The sequence below is a fragment of the Barbus barbus genome (genome assembly GCF_936440315.1).
Source record: "Barbus barbus genome assembly, chromosome: 12".
In the NCBI taxonomy this organism is placed as follows: domain Eukaryota; kingdom Metazoa; phylum Chordata; class Actinopteri; order Cypriniformes; family Cyprinidae; genus Barbus; species Barbus barbus.
Window position 1 is genome coordinate 26,293,180 of NC_136740.1, and position 15,994 is coordinate 26,309,173.

The window sequence follows — 15,994 nt, forward strand, 5'->3', positions numbered from 1 at the left end:
ACAGATCTGGGTTATTTTTATTCTAAGAAACCTTGCCAATGGATAGTATAGGCCACACTTTTTGTAATGTAAGAAATGTAGAGAAATTAATGTTTTTTTATTTTATTTTATTTTAATTTATTAAATTTTTTTGTGGTTGTTGTTGTTGTTAAGCAGGAGGCATCTTGCAAAATGTACAATATGTAAAATAAGACATGAACACTTCATTATAATAAAACTATTTTATGAATTAAAATTGCATCTCTCTATAAATCTCTCTCTCTCTCTCTGTGTGTGTGTGTGAATATATATATATATATATATATATATATATATAATAAAGTAGGTATCACACAAAACAATTAACACTATAAGTCAATATAATAATACAAAATACTTTGTAGAGTTCTCATAAAGTTTTAATTGAACAAATTAGTAGAGCATGGCGCTAGCAACGCCAAGGTCATGGGTTCGATTCCCAGGGAAAGCAAGAGCTGATAAAATGTAAAAACTGTAACTTGAATGCAATGTAAGTCGCTTTGGATAAAAGCGTCTGCTAAATGCATAAATGTAAATGTAAATGTAATGTATGAAATTCTATTCCACAATAAAAAACATAGGAGGTGTAATAAGGATGGAGAGGGCAACCCAATTATGCCATGTTGCTCATGGTGAGTATAAAGCCCAGACTGGCCCCTAGTGGAGGGTGCATGGATCTTTAGAAGATGTACAGCAAACAAGACCAAGAGATGATTGATGAGGCTCAAGAAAATGATGGCAGCCAGCCCACTGAAATATATAATCATTTGTGCTCACCTGATAAACTGTGATGATCCACTGATGAACTGAAACCCTTATAATGCTATGGATATTTTCTCTGTAGGCTATTCAATGTTTGAATCTGCTAATCTCATTCGATTTCACCAGACACCCCATCTTCTGCTCTTTTTCTAAACAGAAAAAATATAAAGAGTGTTTGTTTGTTAAGATATGACAAAGGGCAACAGCCAGAATTCTGTTATTCTAGCGCTAATCATATTGATTCTAAAAGCCATTATATTATTATGTTATTTAGCTTCATTAAAACTCTGAATTTCTCAAAACGATTATGTTTTCTTACTCATCTTTTAAATGATTCCCAGCATTCCAGGTCATGGTAGATCGTAAAACGGCCACTCAAAAGGCTTAATAACATTATAGTTAGACATTTTGTTTAACTACCCACAACACACTATGAAAAAAAGTCAATTTCCTTATGGTATCTAATTATCTTTTCTGAGAAATAATAATGGGAATACAATAGGCAAAATAATACTGAGGTTCAGTTTATTCATCCAAAGACTACATTTCCCAGAATGCATTGTTCCGTATACCGGAAGATGAACCCTCATTCTCGCCGTACACGTTTCGCTTCAAGTTACTCAAGGTAAATGTAAACATAGGTGTACTGTAAAGTCAGCAGCAGTTGTTTTTTTACGACTCATCCTTTGCTCTTTTGAGATACGACAAAATATTTAATGATTTGCATTAATTTTTGTTTTATTTTGACATTTATGTTTATTCATTCAATGATCAAGCTGTGACCAAAATATCGTTTTATTGAGACTTTTCCTAAATTATCTCAGTTGTCAATTCCAGACAAAAATTAAAAGTTAATTTGTTTATATCTGGCTTTTATTCTAGTACTAATAAGTACTTCTTACGTGTAACTTGGCGCTAGGTGATGCATTAAATATTGTGACAAAAACCAACTGTTCTGTTCTGCTCATTTCAGTCTCCAGAATGAAGCAGGAACACGAAGACCTCGTTTTGAAAGCATGTGGAGCAAAGTCTCTGCAGATTGGTGCAAAGATTCAGACTTTGTGGAGCGGTTATGGTGAAATACTACGAGTCCACTTGGAGGGATGCGAGTCAGTATTGGCATGTAGAAACAAGGCCTGAAGAGCTAGAAGCCATGTCAGATCAAAAACTCAAAGCAGCTGCTGCAGAGATAGACAGCATCCTCAACAACTGCCGCTTTAAGACAATTCTGCATGGTGATGCAAAACTAGCTAATTTCTGCTTCTCCAAAGACGGTTTACAGGTTGCAGCTGTTGATTTTCAGTATGTTGGTGGAGGGTGTGGGATGAAGGACGTTATTTATTTTTTGGGCAGCTGTATGGATGAGAAGGAGTGTGAAAAGATAGTGCCCGGCCTTCTCGATCACTATTTTTCAGAGCTAAGGAAATCCTTGGACGAGAAGGCCAGCTTTCCAGAGCTGGAGAAAGAATGGCGAAGCATGTTCGCTTTCGCTTGGACCGACTTTCATCGCTTTCTCCTTGGATGGATGCCAGGCCATCACAAGATTAATAAGTATAGCAAAAGACTTACTCAGGAGGTTTTAAACAAATTGAAGCAATCTCAATCGATCTGAAATAGAGGAAAAAATATATGGCTTGACTTTTATAATAACAAAATACACTGGACTGTAAACGATTCTTGGAGCTGTGCCGCAAAATACTGATTATTTCAGAACTAGCTTTATTCTGTATGTAATGTGAGCACTTAATTGTGAGATTAAAACATATCTCTATTTTTTGTATTCAGTATTTATTTTTCATGTTAAACATACCCACACACTCATCTTTCATGGGAACATTTTATAATTACATAAAATTATAAAGATATCATTAGCCTTCTTTAGGAATTGGCTTTATGTGTGTAATGTGAACACTTTTTTGGGAGATTTAAAAATACTTATTTCTATTAAATATTTAGATTTGTTTCAGAATTTGTTGTTTAATGTATACATATTGTTTTTAAAACAAGATATTTAATTGTTAATGTTAAAGCATACACCATCTTCCATAGAAACCGTTAGAATTAGGTTAAATTATAAAGATTTCATTAGAAACCCCTGTTTTTTTTTCACTTTTTGTTAGTCAAAAATGCTTATCAAAAATTCTCCCTCATTTGAGGTTTGAATTACTCATTTTGACTGATTGATGAACTCTTTTGAGGTGCATATAAAGTTATGGGAAAATATTCTGTTTTCATTTCTTTATTTGAACAACTACAGTTTGATGCAATTATAGAGGATTGCATCATAAAGTGATGCAAAAAAATGAGAGCATTATGTTTAATACAACAAGTTTTCCATAATCCTTTAATGTAATCCTCCTATACAGCCTTTAGTCATAATTAATGTTTTAAGAGTTGGCTAATTCTAATGCTCTGTAATTAAATAAGGTGATCAGACTGTGAATTATTGCCTATACACATACAGTATGGCTCGCGCGCTCCTGTTAAAGTCACGAAATACACAACGGGGTATCTTGACAACATATTCCTTCGTTTCATAATACTCAATTAATTGCTGTAAACTGAGATTGGTGTCTTTAGAAGACGTATATGTGCTGAATTCTACATAAATTATCCACAACAATGCCGTGCTATGGGCTCAGCCATTGATACAGGCTCAGGCTGCAGCGGAAGTTCTTTTCGAATCTTCCGCTTTTCGAACGCGGAAGTGTGATATAGGCCTTATCTTTTCTCAACCGGTGTTTGTCTTTTGAGATGAAACACCTAGGAACAGCCTACAATACCCCATAGCTGTATTCGATAAGAGAAAGAAATCAGTGCAGTCGTGCTACTTTTATGTGGAAGCATCTCCAAATGCTCTGTTCTGCTGTGTTGACGACACTTCCGGAGTTACGCCCGACTCCATTTTACACGAAAACAATCTTTGGGAAGATATTTTTTTACCCGGGTACGTATAATTTTTGCTTTCCCTTCAAACGCCTTTAAAATAGTGTCTTTATTTTAATGTTAACTCATAACGAGCGGTCTTGCTGTCTGTGGGATTAACGTTCGCTCACTGGCTAGCTAGCTAGTCATTATCGTCTGATGTTTGTTTTCTGTGCATGTAACTTACTGTTAATTTATCGTTAAACACTCATTTTAGAGAAAACTTTAGCAAGTCATATGCATTTTCTGATCAAGCAGACTAACAGGTAGTCTGAGGTCATTATATGTATATAGTGCTAGTGCTAGTCTGGATCTGTAGGTGCTTGGTGACTGAACATGATGCATTTATTCTCGTATTAATTATTTTATTCTATTGTTCTATGTTATTAAAGCTTCTGCCATCGTCATATATGTAAATGTCACATGTCAATTAGTAAATAGTTTGAGCTGTACATCATTATATGTAGATTTGGTCCAACTGCCAGAATCGCCCAATTAATAATTTTATGTGACTTTTGAGCACGTCTCGCACATAAAATTAATATTTGACTCATTACACAGCTGCCATGCTTTGTGCTAGGTGTTAAGAATGTAATGAGCTTATCGCCTTATTTTTAACTAGCATTGCGGTGTGATTTATCAAGCCTGTTTGCATGCAAAACTGGTATTTTACACAGAAGAAAGATTCACATTTTCATTTACGTATTTTAACATATGTCATAACACATTTCTTCTTCCTCTGTTTTCTTTAAAGGCTGGCTTGAGTGCATCCACCTGCCTCTGCCATATTCCTCTCACTGATGTTGGGTGCTGAGACTGCCTGGAGAGCAACATGAAGGATACTTTTATAGTTTATCAACCATGAATCAAGTCTGAGGAAGGAAAACATCCCTGCCCTTGAACAGGACAACCGGTGCAGTGTGACTTCCCTGTTTCATAGTTCAAGAGCTGCTTTATTATGAACCATGGACCAGGGCACAGTTGACAGCCCTGTTACTCTTGTCATTAAGGCACCCAACCAGAAGTATGATGACCAGACCATCAATTGTTTTTTGAATTGGACAGTAGAAAAGTTGAAAAAACACATATCCAAAGTGTATCCTAGCAAGCCGGTGAGTTTATATTATTCTATTATAAAGTAAGTGAGTCTGTTGCCAATTATCCAAGAGCTGTATTTATGTAAACAATCATATTAGGAGCATTTTCTTTCTTTGTTTAGTAGTATGACCATGTTAGTGTCTCACTAATCATTAGTGCAGTATTTTAAAGGAATAGTTCACTCAGAAATGAGAATTTCAAAAATTTTACTCGCCATCAGGCCATCCAAGATATAGATGAATTTGTTTCTTCATCAGAACAGATTTGGATAAATTTAGCATTACATCACCTGCTTACCAGTCGATCCTCTGCATTGAATGGGTGCCGTCAGAATGAGTCCAAACAGCTAATAAAAACATCATGATAATCCAAAAGTAATTCACACAACTCTAGTCCATGTTTTGTGCGTTTGCAATAAGCAAATTCATCATTAAGATATTTTTAACTTCAAACCATTACTTCTGGCTGATATACAAATCCTCTATCCATAACATTGCTTTCTTCAGTAAAAATAAATAAAAGGTGAGAGAAATGCACAGATTAAGTGAAGTGAAGTGACATACTGCCAAGTATGGTGACCCATACTCAGAATTCGTGCTCTGCATTTAACCCATCCAACGTGCACACACACAGCAGTGAACACACACACACCGTGAACACACACCCGGAGCAGTGGGCAGCCATTTATGCTGCGGCGCCCGGGGAGCAGTTGGGGGTTCGGTGCCTTGCTCAAGGGCACCTCAGTCGTGGTATTGAGGGTGGAGAGAGCGCTGGACATTCACTCCCCCCACCTACAATCCCTGCCGGCCCGAGACTCGAACCCACAACCTTTGGATTACGAGTCCGACTCTCTAACCATTAGGCCACGACTTCCCCATTATAAACAATTAATTATTGTTTACAAGCAAAAACAGTCCAAAACGGTTCTAAACAAATATGTCACTGGAGGGAGTGTTTTTTTGGCTTATGGACTGGTATTTTGTCCAGAAGCGACGATTTAAACTTGAACGCCTTAATGATGGATTTGTTTCTTACAAACATGCAGCTTTGACTTCACACAAGATGTTAACTGATGGACTGGAGTCAGTGGTGTGGATTATTATGTTTGTATCAGCTGTTTGGACTCTCATTCTGACAGCACCCATTCACTGCAGAGGATCCATTGGTGAGCAAGTGACCTAATGCTACATTTCTCCAAATATGTTCAGATGAAATAACACACTCAACTACATCTTGGGTGGCCTGCTTATTTTCATACTTAAGGACCTGAAATAAGCAGTTAAGTGTGTCGTCATTCTGTGCTGTGACGTTCAAGAAAGGTTTGTTTATGGCTGTTAAAGAGCTTTCTATTCATAAATCACAGAATTAACATTTTAGCCAAGGTTATGTCTTATTCCTAAATGATTTGAAACATGTTTTTATGATGATTTAAAAGTGTTTTTAGAAGAAGCCTATGAAATTGCTTTTTGAATTCAGGAAATGGCAGCTAGATGCCACCTGCTCTACAGGAATGTTTGGCATTGCTGCTATTTTGTCTGAGAGCCCCATGCAGAGCTGTGCAGTTCAGATTCTAGTTCCATATACTTTGCTGCCACTTAGTGATGATGAATGACATTTTTGTCTTGAGATTTGAACACCTTTCTAATCAAACCCTTCTTGCATTCTTTCAGTCATCCAAGGATCAGAGACTTGTCTATTCTGGACGGCTTCTTCAGGATCACTTGCAGTTGAGGGATGTGCTAAGAAAGGTACAGTTCTGTTCCCTGATTTGTTTATCAGATGCAACGTACAAAAACAAGCCAAGTGATTTGAAGAGAAGTCTGATGTTGCTTCAAACAGTTTGAGTATTTCTGGTTGTTGAGATGTTGAAACTGCCTCTTAACCTCCTAAAACCTTTGTAACCTGACATCATGATATTTATTTTATTTATTTATTTATTTTTATTTATGGCACATATATTAGGCCATCCAACCACAAATGGTCTTGGGATGATTTTTATTCTTTTATTCTTTTTATTTAAAGTCGGCATGAAATTGAATTTCACCCTGTCTTATTGATCTTATTGTGAACGGTTCATCCATGCAGATGTTTCATTATTTAAAATTTTGTTATTGAAAAATTCCAAGCTCATTGTTGTAACTTGCTTCACTCGGATGTGTCACAATGCAGAAGAAAAGATCTGTTGCTAATTCCACTTTCTTTTAAAACTAACCTGACATGGCATTTTAAAAACATTGAGAGATGACCCATTGATCAACAATAACAAATGACACAAACATGATGCATGAACTTGTATAGTGACCACTTTTTTTTAATCACACATAAAGTGTATATATTGTATTCTTTTAAAGTATTTTACCAGAGCTCAGGTTTTTTGTACTGGATTTCTTCAACCCCAACAGCAAGATGAATACCACATGGTCCACCTGGTGTGTGCATCACAAAGCCCCCCGTCATCCCCCACTTCCAGCAGCCCTGTTAGCACCAACGATTCCAGCTCTTCAGTGAGTGCATAGATTAAAAAAAAGAAAAATATAATTCATGAAGAAAAGTTCCTTTTCCCATTTATCATGTCGGTAACACTTTACAATAAGGTTTCATTTGTTAACATAGTTAACTACACTAGTTAACAAACACTGAACAATACTTCTACAGCATTTATAAGTCTTAGTTGATGTCAAAGGAATAGTTCATCTAAAAATGAAGATTGTGTCATTTACTTACCCTCAAGTTGTTCTTTCTTCCGTTGAACACAAAAGAAGATATTCTGAAGAATGCTGGTAACCAAACAGTTGCTAGTAGCAACTTGACAACTTAAAGGTTAATAAATGAAGAAAATATATTGGTCATTGTTAGGTCATGTTAGTTAAAGGGGTGCTATTATGCTTTTTCACTTTTTGAATATTCGTCAGTGTGTATGTTTGGGCATAAAAAGATCTACAAAGTTACAAATCTCAAAGTCCACTCCAAAGGGAGATATTTCGTTTAAAAAAATTCAAGAACTACAGCGAACGGCTCGTTTGGACTACAAAGTTGTTTTCTGGTGTTTGTGTTATCACAAAGCAAAATATCATTAAAATAAATCCTGCCTATGGAAATTCGAATGGTTGGGTGGTGGGGAGAATGCTTGGTTGAGCTCTACACGTTTCAAAATCGAAACCAGATTTAATCTAATTTAGATTTGTTCATAAAATAATATAAATGCTAATATAATATTAAAATATAACTTTTTAAAATGGAATTATTGTTCAATAATTCAATGAATTAATAAACTTGCACATTTTTGAACGATTACAATTTAAGTTTTATATTTTTATTAGCTAGTAAAACTACACTCTAAGAAAAGTCAGTAAAAATAGGGAACAATCTACTATGTTAATATGAAGGAATTTTCCTTATTCCTTACAGGTTTTTTACCTGCATTTTAAATTAACCATTGTATTTTGTGTTTTCGGGTTACGGGGTTACAAGAGATAACGGATAATATCCTGGAAAATTTCTATATAAGACCTTTTCCAATTTTTCTAGATATTTTTCTTAGTGTACTAACTGATCAACAATCGCAGGTACAAAGCTACTAACAAGGTGAACAAGGTACGAACAATGATTCAGTTATTCAAGTATTATTATGATTATTAAATTTAACAATTGCAAATAGCAGCTAACTTAAGTCATGTGATGCGTGTACTGCTAGGCATCTTTAATTTCCTCTTTTTGTGTAAATTAGATGGAAAATGCATGAGTCACTTATCAAAAGTTGCCAAATAAATATAAAAAATAGCTAAACTTGTTGCTAGGTGCTTTTGGAAGAAAAAGTTGCTAGGGTTGTCTGAAAAGTTGCTAAATTTAGCAACAAAATTGCTATGTCGGCAACACTGTCTGATAAAGCAGTTTGTGAGAGGAGCGCAGTTATTTGTACAGCCTTACCGGCGAAACCTCGATCTCTCCCGCTCCAACAGCGCTTCCCGCTGGCAGAGAATTAATTTGCATATATATGCTGCCACAAGTACAGGTGCATCTCAAAAAATTAGAATATCGTGAAAAAGTAAAAAAATTTTCTTGTAACTTATTTCAAAAAGTGAAACCTTCATATATTTTAGATTCATTACATGTAAAGTAAAATATTTCAAAAGTTTTTTTGTTTTAACTTTGATGATTAGAGCTTACAGCTCATGAAAGTCAAAAATCCAGTATCGCAAAATATTAGAATATTTCCTAAGATCAATCAAAAAAAAGGATTTGCAAAACAGAAAAGTTCAAGTTCTTTAAAGTATGTTCATTTATGCACTCAATACTTGGTCAGGGCTCCTTTAGCACAAACTCCAGCATCAGTGAGGAATGGCATGGAAGCGATCAGCCTGTGGCTCTGCTGAGGCACTATTGAGCCTTCAGCTCGTCTGTATTGCTGGATCGACTGTTTCTCATCTTTCTCTGAGAATATACCATAGATTCCATATGGGGTTCAGGTCAGGCATGCTGGCTGGCCAATCAAGCACAGTAATATCATGGTCAGCAAACCACTTGGAAGTGTTTTTGGCAGTGTGGGCAGGTGCTAAAGTCCTGCTGGAAAAGCAAATCAGCATCTCCATAAAGCTTGACAGCAGATGGAAGCATAAAGTGCTCCAAAATCTCCTGGTAGACGGCTGCATTGACTTTGGACTCGATAAAACACAATGGCCCAACACCAGCAGACGTCACAGCACCCCAAATCATCACTGACTTCAGAAACTTCACACTGGACTTCAAGCAGAGAAATCACTGGACTTGATTTCCAAATGAAAAGCAAAATTTACTTTTATCTGAAAAGAGGACTTTGGACCACTGAGCAACAGTCCAGTTCTTTTCCTCCTGAGCCCAGGTAAGATGCTTCTGACATTGTTTCTGTTTCAGAAGTGGCTTGGAAGTCCTTTTCCTGAAGACATCTGAGCTTGGTGACTCTTGATGCACTGGCTCCTTCTTCAGTCCACTCCTTGTGAAGCTCTCCCAAGTGTTTGAATCTGCTTTGCTTGACAGTGTTCTCAAGCTTGCGGTCATCGCTGTTGCTTGTGCACATTTTCCTACACAATTTCTTCCAGTCAACTTTGCATTTAATATGCTTTGATACAGCAATCTGTGAACAGCCACCCCTTTCAGTAATAACCCTCTGTGACTTACCCTCTTTGTGGAGGGTGTCAATGTTCATCTTCTGGGCCATTGCCAAGTCAGCAGTGTTCCCCATTATTGTGGTTTCAAAGAACAAGAGATACCCATAATTTATACTGTATGGATAGTATTTATTGAAACTCAAATGAGCATTCTAATATTGTGAGATACTGATTTTTGACTTTCATTAGCTGTAAGCTCTAATTATCAAAATGAAAACGAAACATTTTTTTGAAGTGTTTTACTTTACATGTAATGAATCTAAAATATATGAAAGTTTCACTTTTTGAAATGTTACAAGAAAAAAAACTTTCACGATATTCTATTTTTTTGAGATGCACCTGTAGTGCAAGTCTGTGGAACTATGGTATAAATAAATAAATTCAACTGTATAACAGTTTCACTGCAATTCATGTTAGAATTAAAGAACCATAAACATAATACATTACCGTTGCACTTATCTGTACATAGTCAATTCAGTTATTTAAGCTGTTGTTGACATCCTATCTAAAACGTGATTTAGCCAAAAAAACAACAATTACGTTACCACTTTAATATGTCTTGCAATGTCCGTGCATGCGGATATATTATCATTCTGCGCAGCGCGGCTTCAAGTCGAACACGCCTAGGTGTATTCGACTTGAAGCGGCGCTGTGCAAAATGATCCGTGTATGACATCAAAGTACCGCGAGAGCGATTCGAAAGTCTATTATTGCTCTCGCGGTACTTTGATATCATACACTGATCATTCTGAGCAGCGCCGCTTCAAGTTGAACACCCCTACCGTCTAAGCTGTTCGCCAATCACAACGCACTTGGACAGCTAACCAATCACAACGCATTTAGTTTTTCGAAAGGCGAGCCTTCATAAAACCCAGAACTAATCGAGCCGTTTGTGCCAGGCTGGGGAGAAAGGTATTGTTATAATGTAAATTATGTGAAAAATAATGTGATTTTTCATACCACCAAGCATGAGCATGTTCTAGTACACCCCCAAAACAAAATCAAGACTTTGCAAAAGAGCATATTAGGACCCTTTAATGCTTTAACTAATGTTAACAAATAAGACCTTATTGTAAATTCTTAACCTCATGTCCATTATTCTTTTTTCTTCCTAGACGTCAGACAGTCCATCCTCCTCATACTCTACCCCAAGTCAAGAAACTCCAGCCAACTCTGATGGTCTACGGCATCGGGGGAACCCAACACAAACACATGGCCTCAATCCTGCCCCTACTGGTGTGATGCAGAGGTAAACACACAAATCAAACTCTCAGATAACCCACTCGAGGCAAAACATGTGGAGTTGAGTTTTGAGGCCTTTGAGTTTCATTTTGGATATTTCATTCCCACTTAGGCCTGAAGGAATGCCTCTTCCCATGCAAGGTGGTCCCGCTGCTGGTTTCCCCGCCCACCCCATGTACATGCCGATGCAAATGTTTTGGTGGCAGCAGATGTATGCCCGACATTATTACATGCAGTAGTAAGTTACTACGACCCAGTTGTTGTTAAATATGAGGCTAGGACCCTGAATAATGTATTTGAGCCATTTCATACTGAGATTTCAGAAAACAGTTGTGCAAATCAGTATAAATATATACTACAGGTCAAATTTTTTGATTAGTTAATAATAAAGAGTGATCAAATTTATCAGAAGTGAAAAATGTTTAATCTTATAAATCATCATAGAATTTACCACTGTTTGCACAAAAATATTAAACAGCAAGAACTGTTTTCCACATCGAAAATAATGACACCATTATTATTATTTCGGCAAGACTGGACTAATGGCTGCTGAAAATTCAGCTTTGCATCACATTAATAAATTACATTTTACAACATATTAAAATAGAAAGCAGTTCTTTTAAATTGTAAAAATATTTAACTATTTTTACTGTATTTCTGATCAAATAAATGAAGACTTTGTGAGAATAAGAGACTTTTTTCAAAAAAAAAAAGATTATTATTCAAATATTTTCACCAGTAGTGTATGTATGTATATATATGTGTGTGTATATATATATGTATGTATATGTATATATATGTTTTTTGTTTACACTTTATTTAAGGTGTTCTTGTTACAGTGAAATTATACATTTAAGTACTGAGTAATATTAATTAACTACATGTACTTGCTTTAGGGTTTGGCTTAGTGTTACTTGCATGTAATTATGCATAATTGATTGTTATTATAATAGTAAGTACATGTAACAAGGACACCTTAAAATAAAGTGTTACCCTTTTGTCTATAAAGACAACATGAAATCAAAACACCCTTTTTACTTCCTTCACTCACTTTTAATTTTTATTTCATTTTTAATGTGCACAATTCACCCATGTGCAGTATTTTGTTCATAATTTTTTATTCACAATCTTTCAGTCATGCAGCCATGGCAGCCTCCCGGGCGTCCAGCGTGGCCCCGTTTCCCGCTCCCAGTGCTGGCCCCACCACTCAGCCAGCTCGACCTAACGAACCTGCAGCCCCTATGGGGCCAAACCCCGCCCCCGAGGACCACCCTGCCAACCCCAACATCCAGATGAATGCTCAGGGAGGAGCCATGTTGAACGACGATGAGCTCAACCGAGACTGGCTGGACTGGATGTACACAGTGTCACGTGCTGCCATTCTGCTCAGCATCGTCTATTTCTATTCCTCTTTTGGCCGCTTTGTCGTGGTGATCGGTGCCATGCTGCTGGTTTATCTGTAGGTTGTGTACTAAATAGAAGCTTCCTGATAAGCAGAAGTTGACTTGTTGGAAGTTGAACATTGTATTTGCGCTTCATTGTCTCTGTTTGTGTACTCCAGGCACCAGGCTGGCTGGTTTCCGTTTAGAGCAGAACTGCAGAATCCAAGAGCTGGAGAAGACCCACAAGATGAGGCTGAGCAAAATCAGGATATGCAAGAGATGGTTAGTTATAGAGGTCAACTTTCGTTGATATTGTTGCGGATATCTAGAAAGCAAGATATACTGACAGAACAGAAAAGTTTGGGGACACTTGACTGAACTTGCTTTCCATGATCTTAAAAATGTGTTTCCCTAGAGGATGAAATGTAAATTGTGCCCATGTATGAATTCCCTTTTGAAACTAAAGGTTTTTTTTTTTAGGTCTCAATATATTTTTGTTAGTTTTTTAATGACTTTTCTGTTATTTTAAAATGTGGAGAATAGAGATGATAATGTGTTCGGTCTGTTTAAACTTTTTAAAGATGCATGTGTACATATAATGCTCTAATAACAAATTAGCATTTATTTTAGAAAATAAGTCTTATGCATTTATTTGTGCAAAAACAGTAAAAACAGTAATATTATGAAATATTGCTTTTTTCAATTTTAATATATTTTAAAACTTAATTTATTCCTTTGCAAAGCTAAAATTTCAGCGGCAGCAATTATTGTATTTATTTATTTATTTATTTTATCTTTTGGAAAGTTGATACCATTATAACACCATTTATTTGAAATAGAAATCTATTTATTTGAAATTAGAAGCATTCTAAAAATGTCTTTACTATCACTTTTGATCAATTTGATCCAACTTTGCTCAAATCAAGTATTCATTTCTTTCAGATAAATCTTACTGACCCCAAACTTTGGAACAGTAGTGTATATTATTGAATAAAATGTCTAAAAACATTATAAAAAAAAATAGAAAATGCTCATTATAAATGGTTAAGACTGTCAGGGGAGTTAAAAACGTACATATTTAACAGTTATCGGCTGATACCAATAATCTTAAAATGGTCACACATCTTCCTGAAACTGATTGATTGAAACTAAGACGCATCTTTCTCGTGAACCAAATCAGTGGATTTATTGTTTTTTTATTTATAAAAAACAAACTTACCAATCTCTTTTTTGCTCTCTCTCTCTGTAGGAGCGTATGATGGATGAGGGAATGGAGGATGACGAGGGGGACAGTGGGGAGGAAGGTCCTGAAGATCCCATGAACGCAGACCCGCATCAGCCGGGCTTCCTGTCGGCCGCTTGGTCGTTCATTAGCACTTTCTTCACCTCCCTCATCCCTGAGGGACCTCCACAGGCTGCCAACTGAACTCGGATGTCTCCGCATTGTCTGTGGACAGGGGAGAGAAGAAATCGACAATAGACATAAAAAATAATAATAAAACATAAAACACAAATACAACATGGTCTGACATGTGCTGGCAAGTCTGTAATGCTGCTTCAATGGTGTTCAATTTTACCCCATGCCATTGCCTAACGCTTTTCTTCCCGCCTTTGTCAAGTCGGGGTTAGGTTTCATGGATGTGCTGTCCATGTTCTTATGAAAGACGTTTTTTCTCAAGACTGGTTGAAAAACGCATAAGACTTAGTGAATCATGCAGTTACTTTAGTGCATAACTATTTTTCTCTTCCTTGTGTGTAAATAAATAGTAAATATTTACAGATATGAATATATGCATCTCATTGAAATAAGGTGTGTTTTTGAATAAAATCAGGTTTTGGTTTCTTATTGTAATGAGTGGTTTTGATTTCAGCTGATCAACTGGTACACCACTAGTGGGCACCACAATTTGTAGATTTCAAAGATGCTTCTTTTCTATGTATAATATATTTTTTTACTCTATTAAATGGAACTTTTATATATACACACACACACACATGCATATATATAGGAGCAGGAATTACTCTGAAAAAACAAATTCAAGAAATAAAGGCTACCTATTTTATAAATACATGTATTGCACAAACTATTTTGTAGAATTATTGTTCCTTGGGGAAGGATTTCTTAATGATTCATGTTCATGTCCATACTTGCATGGCATTGGTAAGAGCTGGCACGTGTGTGTGTGTATGTATATGCCACCTGAATGCCACAAAATCAGTTTTTACATTCTGAAATAAAAGCTCATCTGCCATCTGCATTCCAGAGCTACAGCCCTCCGTCCATTCATATTCAGGCACTGAGGTGAGATGGAGACAAAGTAGACCATCATGCACTTCAGTGCCTTCAGAAAACCTCTAATCAAATGAAGATGGATTTTGTACGGTTCATTGTAACAACACAATTAATTATGCATGACAGAGACATTTATTGGGCTCATTTCACCCGGACTCCACTAAGTAACTGGACAAATTGGGTTATAGTCCCTCTTCCCAAGGTAGGACAACTCTTATCAGGAGAACAGATCTCTGTCTGACAGACCATGATTTCATCATGACTCCATCCTTTGTTGGATAGACCTAGACAAATGTAGTTGTTGAAATTATTTTGCTTGAATTAAGTGGATTTCTGCAGAAATACAAGAAAGGGATAAAAACAATGTGATTGATAACTGTATAAATTAGAGGAGACTGGGGCTAGTTGTCACAAAGGCTGTTTCTGAGTAAGAAGGTTTAATTCAGCAGTGGTTTTTGCGTGTGGTTTTCAAACAACAACCAAGCCAAATGATAAACAAATATATATATATATATATATATATATATAAAATCCAAAATATTATTAATAGTATACAGTCAAGGCCAAAAATATCGGCACCCTTGGTAAATATGATCAAAGAAGGCTGTGAAAATCAATCTGCATTGTTAATACTTTTGATCTTTTATTAAAAATAATCACAGAAATCTAACCTTTCATTGGATAATAAGAATTTAAATTATATATATATCTTACTATGTGTTTCCAGATCAATACTATCACTACCACTCGCAAACCACACATCACACACTGTAGACAGTGCAATCCTATCAACCTGCGCACTTTGCCTATGTCTGCTAATACATTACTTTCTTTTTCTATTGGTCTCTGGAATTGTCAGTCTGCTGTCAACAAAGCTGATTTCATTACTTCCATTACTAGTCATTCAAGGTTAAACCTCATGGCCCTGACAGAGACCTGGATCAAACCAGAGGACAATGTTACACCTGCAGCACTCTCCAATAATTTCTCCTTTTCCCACACCCCCCGTTTGACTGGAAGAGGTGGAGGTGCTGGTCTGCTCATCTCTAATAATTGGATAATATTAATAAATGTATTCCTTTACCATCTCTGAATATCAACAGCTCCTTTGAATCACATTCGGTTACTTT

The 15,994-nt window shown here is 36.2% G+C and overlaps 1 protein-coding gene across 1 annotated transcript; it reads left to right on the top strand.

Moving 5' to 3' along the window:
• Window positions 1–3,424: 3,424 nt before the first annotated feature.
• On the top strand, window positions 3,425–14,412 carry LOC306878322 (homocysteine-responsive endoplasmic reticulum-resident ubiquitin-like domain member 2 protein). Its single transcript, XM_079430598.1, has 9 exons — window positions 3,425–3,727; window positions 4,460–4,817; window positions 6,474–6,551; window positions 7,206–7,307; window positions 11,063–11,196; window positions 11,302–11,427; window positions 12,325–12,648; window positions 12,751–12,853; window positions 13,821–14,412. Exons 2-9 carry the CDS (start codon window positions 4,671–4,673, stop codon window positions 13,995–13,997), a joined length of 1,191 nt encoding a protein of 396 aa, XP_079286724.1. The 5' UTR covers window positions 3,425–3,727; window positions 4,460–4,670; the 3' UTR covers window positions 13,998–14,412.
• Window positions 14,413–15,994: the final 1,582 nt, after the last annotated feature.

Bases quoted from the DNA above. Each gene is read 5' to 3' on its own strand.
- LOC306878322 (XM_079430598.1), top strand. From the start codon at position 4,671: ATGGACCAGGGCACAGTTGACAGCCCTGTTACTCTTGTCATTAAGGCA. The intron at 6,552-7,205 runs GTACAGTTCTGT...CAACCCCAACAG, and splicing joins TGAGGGATGTGCTAAGAAAG to CAAGATGAATACCACATGGT. The intron at 11,428-12,324 runs GTAAGTTACTAC...ACAATCTTTCAG, and splicing joins CGACATTATTACATGCAGTA to TCATGCAGCCATGGCAGCCT.